The sequence below is a fragment of the Ranitomeya imitator genome, chromosome 4 (assembly GCF_032444005.1).
Source record: "Ranitomeya imitator isolate aRanImi1 chromosome 4, aRanImi1.pri, whole genome shotgun sequence".
NCBI lineage: Eukaryota > Metazoa > Chordata > Amphibia > Anura > Dendrobatidae > Ranitomeya > Ranitomeya imitator.
Window position 1 is genome coordinate 364,372,954 of NC_091285.1, and position 15,982 is coordinate 364,388,935.

At 37.5% G+C, this 15,982-nt stretch overlaps 1 protein-coding gene across 4 annotated transcripts in view; it reads right to left on the reverse strand.

The window, feature by feature from the left end:
• Window positions 1–2,441: 2,441 nt before the first annotated feature.
• The window catches only part of MAGI2 (membrane associated guanylate kinase, WW and PDZ domain containing 2), a 1,646,639-nt gene continuing 1,633,098 nt past the window's right edge, over window positions 2,442–15,982 (reverse strand). For all 4 annotated transcript variants that reach the window (XM_069765141.1, XM_069765140.1, XM_069765143.1 and 1 more), the window contains one exon: window positions 2,442–5,442. In XM_069765141.1, coding sequence (XP_069621242.1) covers window positions 4,655–5,442 — 788 coding nt within the window. In that variant the 3' untranslated portion in view covers window positions 2,442–4,654. The remainder of the gene's footprint in view (window positions 5,443–15,982) is intronic.

Consider the following 15,982-nt stretch of genomic DNA (forward strand, 5'->3'; position numbering starts at 1 on the left):
CACACTAGCCTTGGAAGGGAGTCCCTGATTGTTAAGGATACGAATACAGTGAGAAAAATAAGTATTTGATACACTGCCAATTTTGCATGTTTTCCCACCTACAAAGAATAGAGAGGTCTGTAATTTCTATTGTAGGTACACTTCTATTCTACTGTGAGAGATCAAATAAAAAATCATCCAGAAAATCACATTGTATAATTTTTACATAATTAATTTGCATTTTAATGTATGAAATACCGTATTTTTTTCAGACTATCAGATGCACCTTTTTCCCCAAATGTTGGTGTTTTCTCTCCTAGAGAAGGTCAATCTGTGGCCACTGATGGACTGCAGCCTTCACAGTTCTGTCTGATGGGCAGGAGACACAGCAGAGACATTGCTGGAAAGCCACTTGTCTGGGAGGTGAGGAGGCGAGGTTTTTTTTCTTTTATCTGGGGCACTTTAGCAATTAAGAAAAAATAGTCCAGTAATGAACAATTCCTAAACTACGTGAGGTACAGTGGGGCAAAAAAGTATTTAGTCAGTCAGCAATAGTGCAAGTTCCACCACTTAAAAAGATGAGAGGCGTCTGTAATTTACATCATAGGTAGACCTCAACTATGGGAGACAAACTGAGAAAAAAAATCCAGAAAATCACATTGTCTGTTTTTTTATCATTTTTTTTGCATATTATGGTGGAAAATAAGTATTTGGTCAGAAACAAACAATCAAGATTTCTGGCTCTCACAGACCTGTAACTTCTTCTTTAAGAGTCTCCTCTTTCCTCCACTCATTACCTGTAGCAATGGCACCTGTTTAAACTTGTTATCAGTATGAAAAAAAACACCTGTGAACACCCTCAAACAGTCTGACTCCAAACTCCACTATGGTGAAGACCAAAGAGCTGTCAAAGGACACCAGAAACAAAATTGTAGCCCTGCACCAGGCTGGGAAGACTGAATCTGCAATAGCCAACCAGCTTGGAGTGAAGAAATCAACAGTGGGAGCAATAATTAGAAAATGGAAGACATACAAGACCACTGATAATCTCCCTCGATCTGGGGCTCCACGCAAAATCCCACCCCGTGGGGTCAGAATGATCACAAGAACGGTGAGCAAAAATCCCAGAACCACGCGGGGGGACCTAGTGAATGAACTGCAGAGAGCTGGGACCAATGTAACAAGGCCTACCATAAGTAACACACTACGCCACCATGGACTCAGATCCTGCAGTGCCAGACGTGTCCCATTGCTTAAGCCAGTACATGTCCGGGCCCATCTGAAGTTTGCTAGAGAGCATTTGGATGATCCAGAGGAGTTTTAGGAGAATGTCCTATGGTCTGATGAAACCAAACTGGAATTGTTTGGTAGAAACACAACTTCTCGTGTTTGGAGGAAAAAGAATACTGAGTTGCATCCATCAAACACCATACCTACTGTAAAGCATGGTGGTGGAAACATCATGCTTTGGGGCTGTTTCTCTGCAAAGGGGCCAGGACGACTGATCCGGGTACATGAAAGAATGAATGGGGCATATGTATCGTGAGATTTTGAGTGCAAACCTCCTTCCATCAGCAAGGGCATTGAAGATGAAACGTGGCTGGGTCTTTCAACATGACAATGATCCAAAGCACACCGCCAGGGCAACGAAGGAGTGGCTTCGTAAGAAGCATTTCAAGGTCCTGGAGTGGCCTAGCCAGTCTCCAGATCTCAACCCTATAGAAAACCTTTGGAGGGAGTTGAAAGTCCGTTTTGCCAAGCGAAAAGCCAAAAACATCACTGCTCTAGAGGAGATCTGCATGGAGGAATGGGCCAACATACCAACAACAGTGTGTGGCAACCTTGTGAAGACTTACAGAAAACGTTTGACCTCTGTCATTGCCAACAAAGGATATATTACAAAGTATTGAGATGAAATTTTGTTTCTGACCAAATACTTATTTTCCACCATAATATGCAAATAAAATGTTAAAAAAACAGACAATGTGATTTTCTGGATTTTTTTTTCTCAGTTTGTCTCCCATAGTTGAGGTCTACCTATGATGTAAATTACAGACGCCTCTCATCTTTTTAAGTGGTGGAACTTGCACTATTGCTGACTGACTAAATACTTTTTTGCCCCACTGTAAAGCGGCCTATCCCTAATCCTTGCAATGGATGAAGGTATGATCTCAGACTTTCAAAAATCAATTCAGGGAATTTTGGAGTCTTGTGGAAAATAAAATAGTAAATTTTGTCTGTGATAAATGTATTAGGACAGAATTTTAGTCATATTTAGCTGTAAAAATACAAAATGTTGATTGGGAAAAGACACACACTTCAACACGGTGAACTTAGCATCTTTGTGCCAACAGCTACTATGGTCAAAATTCTCCAAAATAATCCTTCTCTGTGAAGTTCTTTCCATATTTTGGAGTCTACATTCAACAAGACGTAGTCATTAATAAAACATCATTACCGTCTTTAAGATTTTTGGATATATATTTTATTTGACAGTGTTTTAGAATATCATACAGTAAACAAGATTTATGTAAAAGTTAATTTAACCGTAGTGGTGCATTTCATAAAAATAGTTGCTCACTTACAGCCTTTCTGTGACTATTAATACATGGAATTATATTTATAGAGATACAGCTGTACAAGGTAAATTCACAGCTAACACTACACAGATTTATCATCTGGAATGGGGTTTAGATGACTTGTTCTCAGACATTATCTGGTATAGCTGTATAAAACAATTACTTCAATGGTAATCGCAAAATACTCTGCAACGTAGACTTCATAATGTTGTTTTGTGTAGTGTTTCCTTTATTTACCAACTTGGTCACATATGGAAATGAAAAATTTTGGGACGTGCACTTACACTACAGAAGCATTTTACAAAACTGAATTAGGCAAGGTAGTGGTAATTGCCTAACATGAAGCACAAGCAAGAGGTGGGCATGAACATCAGTAAAATGCTCTGTATTTGTGCTTTATCATCGAGGATGGTGATTTATTTATCTTTAAAGCTGCAAATTCAATTGGCATCCAAATTCTCCTTTTTTCATAGACTTACACAGATGGAACATTAAACATTTGATGCATCGCTTATTAAAACAGGACAAACTAGGAGATGTCCAAGAACAGGGACAGACTGGTAAGTCATACCAAAATTGCACTTCTGATGAAAAGCATAGTTAGAAGTGAAATGAAATGCACCCTCAACTCTACTCAAACATCCCTCTAATATATATTTTGTACATTCCTTAGATATTTACGTATAATACTTTCATGAAAATAGGCTTCTCAATAAACTGCTCTTGGTTGCGATATAAATATAGCAAACCCTTTGAAAGTGCAGATGCGAATTTATAATTCTCCTCCAAAAGTAGATAATGGAATCCAGATATGTGGCATGGTGGAGTGTAAGGCAATAGGGGAAACCTTTTATGTTCTTTAAAACTTTAGTAGCTGTAATTGGCAACCTGAATATATGACTTCATGTTTTTTATTGAATCCATTGTGCGTTAGTAATACGCATTTTACAGAAGGCATACTGTTAAATTATACCCAAGGATCCCCTATGTTGATATTCAAAAAGTGACTTTGTGTAAATGGCATGGACTATACAAGGTGCTAGTATTGCTTACAATGCAGGGTCAGAAAATAAGTTAAGCTGCAGATTAGCATGCTATATAGCCTAAATGTCATTCTAGAACTCATACCCATAAAACTAGGTCAGACTTGATGGTAAACACTAGGAGATTTTGTAGCTTCCACAATCTTTTAAAATAGTTTTTCCCCGGATAAAGTCTTGTACAACAGTGTGGTACAATTTTACCTTTTTTTGGGGGGGGGATGATTACATCTGCTTCTTCCATACTTATGAAAGCTAGCATGTACTGTTGATACAATACATGTACACTTAAACATGTACAAATGTACACATTGGACGCCAGTTTAACTTCCTTTGAAATGTACAGAAATATGGGTTATTCACAGAAAAATGGCATTTAAATGGAGCCACATCAGTCAGTAAACTAACTGTCCAAGTTAACAGCGCACACACCTACCTACATATGCTGCATGATCAGGCGGGTTAATGAAGATAACGTTCCTACTGACACATTATGGTCTGCAGATTCAAAGCTTCAGAGAAATATCTTAACCCCTGTCTAGATATGTTGATAGCAATATATTTACAATACCATTGTCGAATTACAAGGCATAATTCGTTTTCTCCTTCATCTTACTCAGTGCAGTTTGATTTAAGGCGATGTTCCAGTTTGTGATTGCTCTATGTTTGTCCTCTTATTTTTGCTACAGACAGCACTGGGGTGGATCCCACATCCTTCATAAAGTGAAAAAATATACTAAAGCTAAACTGCACTTTCTGCCTCTGGTGTATTCCTTGCTGTTTTGGTTCTTCCTTTGCTGGTAGGCCCAGAGACTTAAGACCTTTGAGCTCCAGGTACTGATGTACAGTTTCTTCATTATACTGGTTAGACATTGTGCACAACCTTAAAGAAATACAAAATATATGCTCCTGGTCCCAGATGCACTTGTGTAGGTAAATACATGTGAAAATTAAAATAAATAAAAAGAAAATCAAAATTAAATTATTTAAGATAGAAGCTAAGAAAAATGTTCCAAGTCTACGTGAAACAAGGAAAGGGAACAGTCATATTTTCAGTTATCTGCTCATGGCTGACGTGCCAGATTTCAGGGCGCTAGGTAGCTTATCAGAGCCAGGAATTTTCCATGGTCCCGGTGAGACAGTTGCTTTCCGAGGAGCAGTGCTAGTGCTGCGGGTGCTGCTAGGATGTAGATGACTTTCCTTTTGGAATTCACTGCATTTAGCTTCAGCATCTCTCTCGTCTTGATCCATGGTGCCCGCTCGAGAGGTGGAAATATTGCTACTGTACACCTTTGATAACCCACCTGAATCTGACCTGCTCTGCTCAAAAGCAGCCACTAATTTTTTCTCACTGGTTGCATCCTTATATAGGTCTTTTGTACAGAAGTTTCCTTCTCTGTTTGCTTCAGTGGACCTGGAGATCAGACCTCCACCATCACTGACTGCAGAGTACCCGCACTCTCCCACTTCACCAACATTTTTCACTGTCATTTTCCCTGCAGAAATGGTCTTGCCAGTCTCCGATTTTTTCGGCTTGCCTTCTTGAAACTCTATTTTGAAACTCTCTTCTCGTCTAGACCTATCTACTTTCTTTGGACTTGCTGATCTCTCCCTTGACTCTCCCAGCCTTTTCTTTTTATGACCATTTGCAGTGTGTTCCTTTGGTTTTCCCATATCTTGTTCCCTGTAGATATCCCATGCTGGCTCTGGGTGTATCTGGTGAGTAGGGTCAGAGGGCAAGGCTGAATGTGATGAAGATAATGGTGCAATCATGTCTTCAAGAGAAACGGCTACTTCCGGCCCTGGGGAGGTGGCAGAGGGTGAACTCCAGGAGTTTGGTTCGTCTGTTATAAAATAGAAAAATATGTAAGAATTTGTATAGTGCAATTACATTTCCGTTACTATACAAATATGCAATACTATATTAACATACATCACAAAAAAACAAGCGTATCAAAATGAATCAAAAGTAAAAGCACAACAACACAAACATCCCAGTAACATTTTAAAGACATTTCATACAGTACACCAAACACAATAAAAAATAACTCCAGCAAGACTTGAGTTAAAACGTATTAATAAGAAACTGTATGTTAGGATTTAATAAATAGACAATATTTAGTGCAGATGAACTGGGTGTTCAAATGTCATATTGCAAACATTGTAAAAGATGCTAAAATAGACTAATTAAAAGCTAATTAAAAAAAACAAAGTACAAATTTCTTAGCAACAGTGCTAAGATTCTTTTACAAAGTAATCATTGTGTTTTCTCTGTAGCATTATTTAATGACAGTATTGCTATGTATCACTAAGGTATCTTTATGGAATCGACAGTATATTACCAAAATACACTTTTAAAGCTGCCGAATAGTGTGTAGCTGCATGCTTGTTTTGCTATGCCCGTCATCTCAACCATTATTTTAAAGTCTTATTGTATCTAAAATGGGAAAAAGCAACTTTTTAATAGCAGTCTGATTTTGGTGGATTAGCAGTAAAGGATGACAGATGATGCACAGGGACTGTTTGTAGCCTCTTTCCTACACACTGGTCTTTATAGGAGATGTTTAAAAAAACAAAATAACATGTTTATAAAATCCTATTGCAAAGTTTCTTCAGTGTTTTAGATATATTGGGATAATTGCTGAGTCCAAAGGCAAAACTGTGAAAATATTAATGATGTGTGATTGAGCCGGAGTTTAGTTATTTTACCAACTTATATACAGCCATCATATTCTGCAGCATTTTGTAGACATTAGCTCTGACTTTCCCCATTGGGGCTCACAATATAAAATCCATATTAGTATGTCTTGGGAGTATGGGAATAAACCGGTAGTACCGAGAATAAGCCCACGCAAACATGGGGAGAACATAACATCTGCAAGGAGGTTGTGTCCTCAGTGGGATTTGAACCCAGGACCCTGTGCTGCAAAGCAACAGTGCTACTAAGCCACTATGCTCACTGTGGATTTCATTCAGGTATTGCACATTCTGTGAATCTTTAAAATAAATTCACAATAGTGCTCCCGACACTAAGAGGATAAAAATACTGCTACGCAATTTTGAAAGGCAAACTGAAGAACTAACTTGTAATATATCTTCTTGAACTTCAAAAATACACAACGTGCATTAGGTTAATAATCCTACAAATAGCCATGAATTATTTATATCAGGCAAGTTATCAGATAGGAAAACATAATAAAAAATTTAAAAACAAAAATATAAAACAAACATCCATAATTAATCCAAAGAAAATCAAACAGCAAACTATGAACCAGACAATGCTGTTTCCCATATCATTCCAGATTTCAGATTGGTATTACTCTAGAAATCATCCAATGATTATATTTTTAAACTCACTAGAAAGATGATTGAGTTACATTTTTAACTATTAACGCTTTTCTGACCTCGGACGGGATAGTACGTCTGAGGTCAGATCCCCTGCTTTGATGTGGGCTCCGGCGGTGAGCCCACATCAAAGCCGCGAGATGTCAGCTGTTTTGAACAGCTGACATGTGCGCGCAATAGCGGCGAGTGGAATCGCGATCCACCTGCTGCTATTAACTAGTTAAATGCCGCTGACAGCGGCATTTAACTGCCGCATCCGGCCGCGCAGTAGTTAACATGATCGGGGGTCAGCGATGCATCAGGATAGTAACCATAGTCCTTGAGACCTCTATGGTTACTGATGCCGGCTTGCTGTGAGCGCCACCCTGTGGTCGGCGCTCATAGCAAGCCTGTAATTTAGCTAAATAGGAGCAATCTGATGATCGCTGCTATGTAGCAGAGCTGATCAGGCTATGCCAGCTTCTAGCCTACTATGGAGACTATTGAAGCATGGCAAAAGTAAAAAAATGTTTTAAAAAAATGAAATAAATAAAAAAATATAAAAGTTTAAATCACCCCCCTTTCGCCCCATTCAAAATAAAACAATAAAAATCAAATCAAATATACACATATTTGGTATCACCGCATTCAGAATCTCCAGATCTATCAATAAAAAGAGGATTAACCTGATCACTAAATGGCGTAACGAGAAAAAAATTTGAAAAGCCAAAATTACTTTTTTTGGTCGCCGCGACATTGCATTAAAATGCAATAATGGGCGATCAAAAGAACCTATCTGCACCAAAATGGTATCACTAAAAACATCAGCTTGGCACGCAAAAAATAAGCCCTCACCCGACCCCAGATCACAAAAAATGGAGACACTACGGGTATCGGAATATGGCGCAACTTTTTTTTTTTTTAGCAAAGTTTGGAATTTTTTTTCACCACTTAGATAAAAAATAACCTAGACATGTTTGGTGTCTATGAACTCGTAATGACCTGGAAAATCATAATGGCAGGTCAGTTTTAGCATTTAATGAAGCTAACAAAAAGCCAAACAAAAAATACGCATGGGATTGCACTTTTTTTTCCAATTTTACTGCACTTTATTTTTTTCCCATTTTCTAGTACATGACATGGTAAAACCAATGATGTTGTTCAAAAGTACAACTCGTCCCGCAAGAAATAAGCCCTCACATAGCCATATTTATGGAAAAATAAAAAAGTTATGGCTCTGGGAAGGAGGGAAGCGAAAAATGAACACGGAAAAATGGAAAATCCCAAGGTCATGAAGAGGTTAAACAAGATTTATGTGAATACTAGGTAAAGGAACAACTATCGTATCTCACAAAATTATGATTAGATTTTCTGAGCTTTTATTATAAAACTTGACTGTGACAAATGCAGAAAATGTCTAACAAGTCTAATACAGAGACTGTCCTGTATTTTATATATTTTAATTTTGTATATTATATTACAAATACCTGCTTTACAAGTATATATGTAAATTAAATAATACATAATATACATAATAAAATATGTAAGTCAATGCAACAAAGGGATAACTAAAAGGTTGGTTATTTTATTTTTTATTTTTTTACTTTAAGAGTCTCAGTGGTCAGTTTCACATGACAAACAAATATATGCATTTAAGTGTCCAAATTGTGACAACAATATCCAACCCTATGCTATGGTGATCTACAGTCATCAGAAAAACTTTTTGAATTTATGGTTTTACGTATCAGGACATAATTTAAAAAAAAACCTGGTTCTTAAATGTCTTTAAATAAGCTAAAGACAAACTCAGATAAATAATGACATTATGACATGTGTTGTTATCTAACAAAAATTAGGTCAAAATGCGAAGAAAAATGAAAAATTAAGTACAACCTAACTGCTTCCATAGAAACTAAGGGGGTACCTTGTAGCCAGGTGCTACTAATCAAATGAGCTTGATTTATTTTTTATCAGCAAGTGAGACTAAATTGATAAAAGCAGTAGTTTTGACAATTTTGCTCTTAGCACAGTGCCAAAGAGGAAATACATCAGCAATGATCATAGGGTTTTAAGGCCATTTTCAAACAATTTGAAATCCATCCTTCTACATTGAGAAAGATTATTTCAAGTGGAAAACTTTCAAGATGGGCGACGATCTTGCCAGGATTTTCACCCTAAAGTCAGATTTAGAGAATTCCTTAGAGAAATTCTAAAGAGAATTTTAAAAAAAAAGAAAAGCTATTCGTTAGTCTAAAGGTCCCAATTAGCATATTAAATGTTCAAGTTGAAGACATTACAATTAGAAAAAAGATTGAAAAAGTATAGCTTGTTTGGAAGGGTTGACAATAAAACACCTATTTTTCTTAGAAGAACATGACCGAATGTCTAAAGTTTGCACAGTTGCATCTGAACATAAAGGACTTCTGGAACCATGTTCTTTGGATAGAAGAGACCAAAGTTGAGATATTTGGCCATAATGCCCTTCATGACTTTTGACATGTCAAGTCGTGTCCCTGACTTTGATGCGAGCTTGCACGGCTAGCCCGCATCTTTCCAGCACATGATGGCTGTTTTAGTCCGCTCTATCTGCAGCTGTTAACCTGATCAATGCTGCTGTCAATTTCTGACAGCGGCCTTTAACATAAGCCAGCAGGAGTCCGTGTTGTTCCATTTCCCCATCAGTGCGCCTGTGAAAAACTTGAGGGGCATCGATGGGCTGTCATGAGAGCCAGGGTTCTGCTAATAACCTCCATACCTGTGTTTACAATCCTCCTGTGAAAACCATCACATGACTGGCCTTCACAAGAAATCATGATTTTCTCTATACATGGCAGTGCCAATGCACTACTATTTATAGCACAAGTAATCAGACGATCGCAGCTTCAAGTCCACTAAGGGGATTATTAATTACAGTAAAAAGTGAAAAAAATACGTATTTAAAATTATGAAAAAAAAAGACAAACGCTGAAATCATCCTCTTTCTGCTCCATTAAAAGTAACATTTACAAAATACACATATTTGGTATTGCTGTATTCATAAAAGTCTAATCTATCAAAATATAAAGTAAATTAATCAAATTGGTAAACGGTGTAAAGAGTAAAAAAATGAAAAAGCCTGAACTACTTTTTTGGCCGCCGCAATACTTCAATAAAATGCAATAAGAGGTAATTAAAACATATCTACCCCAAATTTGTATACATAGAAACACCACTTAAAAACAAAACAAAAAACTATGTTTGCTATCTGTACATTAATACTGAGCTGCAAAATCATATTACGACATCAGCGTTACCATACAGTGAACATGGTAAATTAAAAAAAAAAACAATTGTGGATTGCACTTTTTTTTGCAATTTAACTGCACTTTGAATTGTTTTTCCAATCTTCCAGTACATCACATCATAAAATGAATGATGTCATTCAAAAGTACAACTTGTCCAACAAAAAACAAGCCCTCATATGGATATAATGATGAAAAAACTAAAAAGGTTATGGCTGTTGGAAAAAGGGGATGAAAAAATGAAAACGACAAAAAAGGAAAATCGCCTGGGGGTGAAAGGGTTAAGCAACATTATCAGTCTCTCACATTGTTCTGTATAAAGTAATAAAGAAAACGATTACTTCGAGTGAACACTACTAAAGGTGGTTCTACAAGCTATTAAAGGGATTGCCTATCAAAACCGATATGTATACAGTCACTTTGTTTGACTGCAGACGTATGAATGAGCTCAGTGCACACACTGTGCACTGCGGGGATTCGCTGGTTTCACTGTGCGCTGCGGGGATTCACCAGGAGGGTACAGTATGTATGAGTTATGTATACCCCCAGCTAGTGGGCACGGCCTTGCTCCATACACTTATATAGAGCCGAGGCCGTGCCCTGTCCAGTGATGCAGACAGACTGTGGGCGTATCTGACTAGAGGCACTACAAGTGTATGGAGAGCGAGGCCGCACCTACTGGCCGGGGGTATGTATACCTCATACTTACCCTCCATTCCCAGGTCTGAGATTGACAAATCATCACAGCGCACAGTACATGCGCTGGGGGATTCATATGTCTGCAGTCACACAGGGTGACTGCAAACTTCTTGGTTTTGACCAGACAACCCCTTTAATTCATAGGGTTTACTTTATTTATCAAGCTGTTTAACCCTCCGTCACATACAACTGATCTGACAGGCGCTTCTCTTTTACTTTCATTTCTCCTTCCTCACCAGATTGTGAGGAAACCCCCTCCCTCCAGGTAGTCTCCTGTCTCTTGAAGGTCTGTGAAACCTGATATCACAGTTGGATTTCAGAGCTTCAGGGGAGAGGATATAGCTGCACAGATCTCTCAGGCTCATTGTATGTGAATACGTCACATTCAGTAAGGTTGGTATTTTATGTTTTTATTCATCACAATAGTTTATTTAGCTTGTTTTATGAATGTATAGCACAAATTGTGAGGATATTTCATATAAATAAGGGAGATTTTATAAAAGAAAGTGTGCTGCTCAGGCATATACTGTAGTTCCCTGACATATTCCTTCTCTTGCTTCAGATTATCTGCTGAAATGGAGAGGAAAATGTACAATTTATCCAAACAACTTGATGTTGAGGAAGTAACAAACATGCTGTTAGATGATAGAGACCTCACACTGAATGAGGATTTAGGAGAGGAAAGTGAGATTGATTCTCATGATGAGGTGGAAGAATGTGTCCTGGATTCTGAAACAGAGCAAGATGGTGACAGTGGTGAGGATGAAGAAGTTGGATCATATTATATTGGAAAAGATAAAAATACTAAATGGAACAAGAAGCCATTCCAGAAAAAATGTAGGGAACCTTTAAACATTATTACTCACCTTCCTGCAGTAATAGGAACTGCACGTAATGCAAAAACTGCAGTTGAATGCTGGAACAGTATATTTACAGATGACATTCTGGACTCTATTGTCACATATACCAACCAATATATAGACATTATAAAGGACAAGTACATCTGCAACAGAACCATCAAGCCCACAGATGAAATAGAACTGCGTGCTTTTTTTGGATTACTGTACCTTGCAGGAGCTTATATGGCAAATAGACAAAGTTTGGAGTAACTTTGGGGTAAAGATGGGGATGGAGTTGAAAAATTTAGCCCTGTTATGTCCATAAACAGATTCAAGATTCTAATTCGTTGCCTTCGGTTTGACGACAGAACTACCCGAACCGAACGCAAAACACATGACCGACTTGCTCCAATTTGTGATATATTTCAAAGATTTGTTGTAAACTGTAAACAAAGTTATTACCCTGGAGAGAATCTCACTATTGACGAAATGCTCCCTGGTTTTCGTTGTAGATGTGCCTTTCGTCAATATATTCCATCAAAGCCAAACAAATATGGAATAAAAATTTATGCCCTTGTTGATGCCAGTAAGACCTACACTTACAACCTGGAAGTTTATGCAGGAAAACAACCAGAAGGTCCTTACTGTGTGAGCAACAAACCCATTGATGTTGTAAAAAGACTGGCTGAACCCTTATTTGGATCGGGTCGCAATATTACAGCTGACAATTGGTTTACAAGTTGTGATCTGATTGATTATCTGAAAATTCAGAAGCTGTCATATGTGGGAACTGTAAGAAAAAACAAAAGGGAATTGCCGCCACAGTTTGTAAGTGTGAAAGAGAGACAACAGTACAGCAGTATGTTTGCATTCCATAATGGAAAGGCTTTAGTTTCCTATGTACCACATGCCAAAAAAATCGTACTTCTTCTATCAACACTTCATGATGATGCTGCCATCCATCCTGGGACTGGGGCAGAAAAAAACCCGGAGATAATTACATTTTACAATGCCACCAAAGGGGGTGTGGATACAGCAGATCAGATGTGCTCCACTTTCAACGTCAGCAGAAACATCAAACGCTGGCCAATGGTCATATTTTTTGCTATGTTGAATTTGGGTGGTATAAATTCACAAGTAATTTATCTTGAAAACAAGCTTGAACCACTCCGTAGACGATTGTATCTGAAAAAATTGGCCCATGAACTAGTACTTGGAGAGCTACGCAGGAGAAGCGTGAAAACAATCGGTATCCCCTCTCGCCTTCAAGTTCAGCTCAAAAGGTTCCGCCCAGAAGATGATGGTGAAAAGTCACCATCTGCACCACCTCACAAAAGAAGGAGATGCACCACCTGCCAAACGGAAAGCGGAACCAGAAGGCTTTCAAATTATGAATGTCTCAAATGTCATAAAGCAATTTACCTGACACATGCAAAAATGGTGTGTAATTCTTGCTATTTGCTCTGCAAGTGTGACTTTTCTGGGGAAACCTCAGCATCTACTTCTGATTGAATATGTTTTTAATAGTACTTAAGGTACCTTAAAATTAAGTTTGTGTTCAAAAATTTTCTTTGTACATTTTTTTGAGAGAGTCGAACTGGGGACTATTTGGCGGGAGTTTTGAAAAGTTTGTATTTCATAGTTATTAGTTTTATGTTAAGTAAATGTTTTTTTTGCAACTGATTATGTGTAGTCTCTTTTATTACATCCCTATGAAGGTCACTGATCACTTTTAGAGCACTGAAATTGCAAACATTAGATATTATAGGTATTTTTCCAGCAGGCGCCTGACAGGCACATTGTATGTGAACTCGTTAGTCCGAATATTGTATGTGACGGAGGGTTAACAAAACTAGGCCAAAAAGTAGAAATAATGACACAATATAGTTTTTCATGTGTTGATTTTCATCTGAAGTTGTATTTACCAAACGTTAAGACCTTCGACGGACCAATTTGGTTCTATTTATTGTGTTCTGATATGTAAAATCATAGAGGGTGTACTTAGCTTTTCTATGACTAGAAGTTTGGTTTAGTGGAACCATGAGAGCTCCAGGTGTTGGGACTATATAATAGGCATGTGATCTAGTCTACCAGAAAACACAAATGGTAATTATTAGAAACAAACGTGAAATATAAAAATGATATCTCAGCACAGAATCATTTTCTATACATGTTTTCTGCATTAGGTGGATACTGACAAAAAGGAGACAATAGGCAATAAGGTTATTGAAATTATCTTTTTGTTTTATCAATAAATTCAAATGAAACATGGCCACATCATCAGCCAACTCTCCGCACATCATAGTCAACTCAACATCATATATTTAGTATATTCAAGTAGAAAGCAACTTAAGAAAAATCATGACAAAATTGTGCCAAAGCCATCCAAGAAACCAAAAATACATATTAAACTTTAGACTATGATTCTGAAAGAACTGAAAGGCTGCAGTGCAAATTATTTATTTGGACGTCATGTCTCTATTTCCACAATTAAGTTCATTTAATGAATAAATTGACTAATGCACATGGCTATTACAAATTTTTCAAAACTCAGATTGTTTAAATTAAATAATTTTTTTCATGGAATTAGATGTGTAGGAAATATATTTCCTGTTCCTTCCACCTTTATCAGAAATATAATCATATAAATCCTGAGAATAAGTGATACAGAAATTCATACAAGCAGGATGCGGCCATGGAGCCATCTATTAGAGCATGGACATGAATAATGAGATAAAAAAACATTTAAGTTCTGATTTGATACTTTATTATTAGAATGTTTTATGTATCAAGCTAATACCAGTTACATTCTAGTTCTACGATATATACAACTATGGTCAGCTAAAACACTGTCTGTAATGATGTCAAGCATATACTGTAAGTCGAGATTACCTGAAAACATGACTAATACACAATAAAAAAAAGAAAAATGAAAACCAAAAAAAACTTATTCTAAAATGATCATCTCATGTAACAAAATATTTGTCTCAAATAAGGGCTAATCAAAAACAGCGAAAGTGAAATTTCCAAGTTCTAAGAATTAATATAAAAGCATATTAAAACTCACTGATCTAGAAAATCCTGGTGACCAGAAAAAAAAATTGGTAATTCGAGAAGAAAGGTTCCACAAGGTATATCTGGCAAGTTATAAAATGCTTAAAATATGTATTATTGAGATTGTGATAGCACACCATTACTGGATTAGTATTTTAAAAGGACACCAACCTTTTTTTTGTAGTAATTTTTTTCCAACAGGTAGCCTATTCTTAGATGGTTGCTCAGTGTAGTCAGTGGGAGTCTTACCCAATTATTTAAAGCACAAAACCAAATAGTAATAATGGGTAATCCAGAGCCTAGTCCTGAGCCATCTATTTTTAAAACATTGCTATAACAATGACCAAACAATGAGTACATGCTAATGAGAATTAATAATCGTATTGACTTTCAATATTTTTAGTTGAATGCCAATTTTCTATTAGGAGGGTGTATAGTTTTAGAAAGAACAAGTCTGTTTTCTTTAATAAATAGCATCACATCTGTACATGGGTTATTTTCGATATCGTAGCTCAAATACACTTAAAGGGAAGGTACCGCGTTTGTAGGTCATTAATAAATCACTGTAATGTAGCATAACATGCTGCTATAAGCAAGTTTTAAATGCATGTGAAACAGATTTTATGTGTTATATGAGTTTAAAGAATGCACTGGGGCTGACATCTTGGTTTTGCAGCAGTAGCAGGGCCCTATCAGTGTCAGATTACAGCACCCCATGGACATAGGAGATAATAGACCAGCACGGACCCTATCTGTAACATTGCAGCAGCATTAGCAGTGAGCTGGGCACGCCTCTGTGGGCTGCACAACTCACTGCTGTAGGTGTGACTAGCTGCCATTTTATTATAGCCCTGTGCTCTCTATGGCAGGACAGAAGAAGCCCTCACTGCTCCTCTGTACTCCAAGCAGGCACACGTCCTCTGCTCCTCACACGCTGCCCTGTGTGCTTCTCCTGCTGTGTCTCTGCCTCTCCCTCACACACAGTCCCTGTGATCTCCAGTAAGCTGCACTCACAGACTGCAGAGAGAAAGGTGACACCTGGAGAGAGCAAGAAGGGCAGCTGACAGGACAGGGATTAAGGTGGGGGAAGGGGGATGGCAAGAATGTTATTCACAAAAAATGCTGCTGAGCCCACTGTGTTCTGCTCCTCTGTAAACAAGCTGTGCCTCTGATGCAGTAACTGCTGG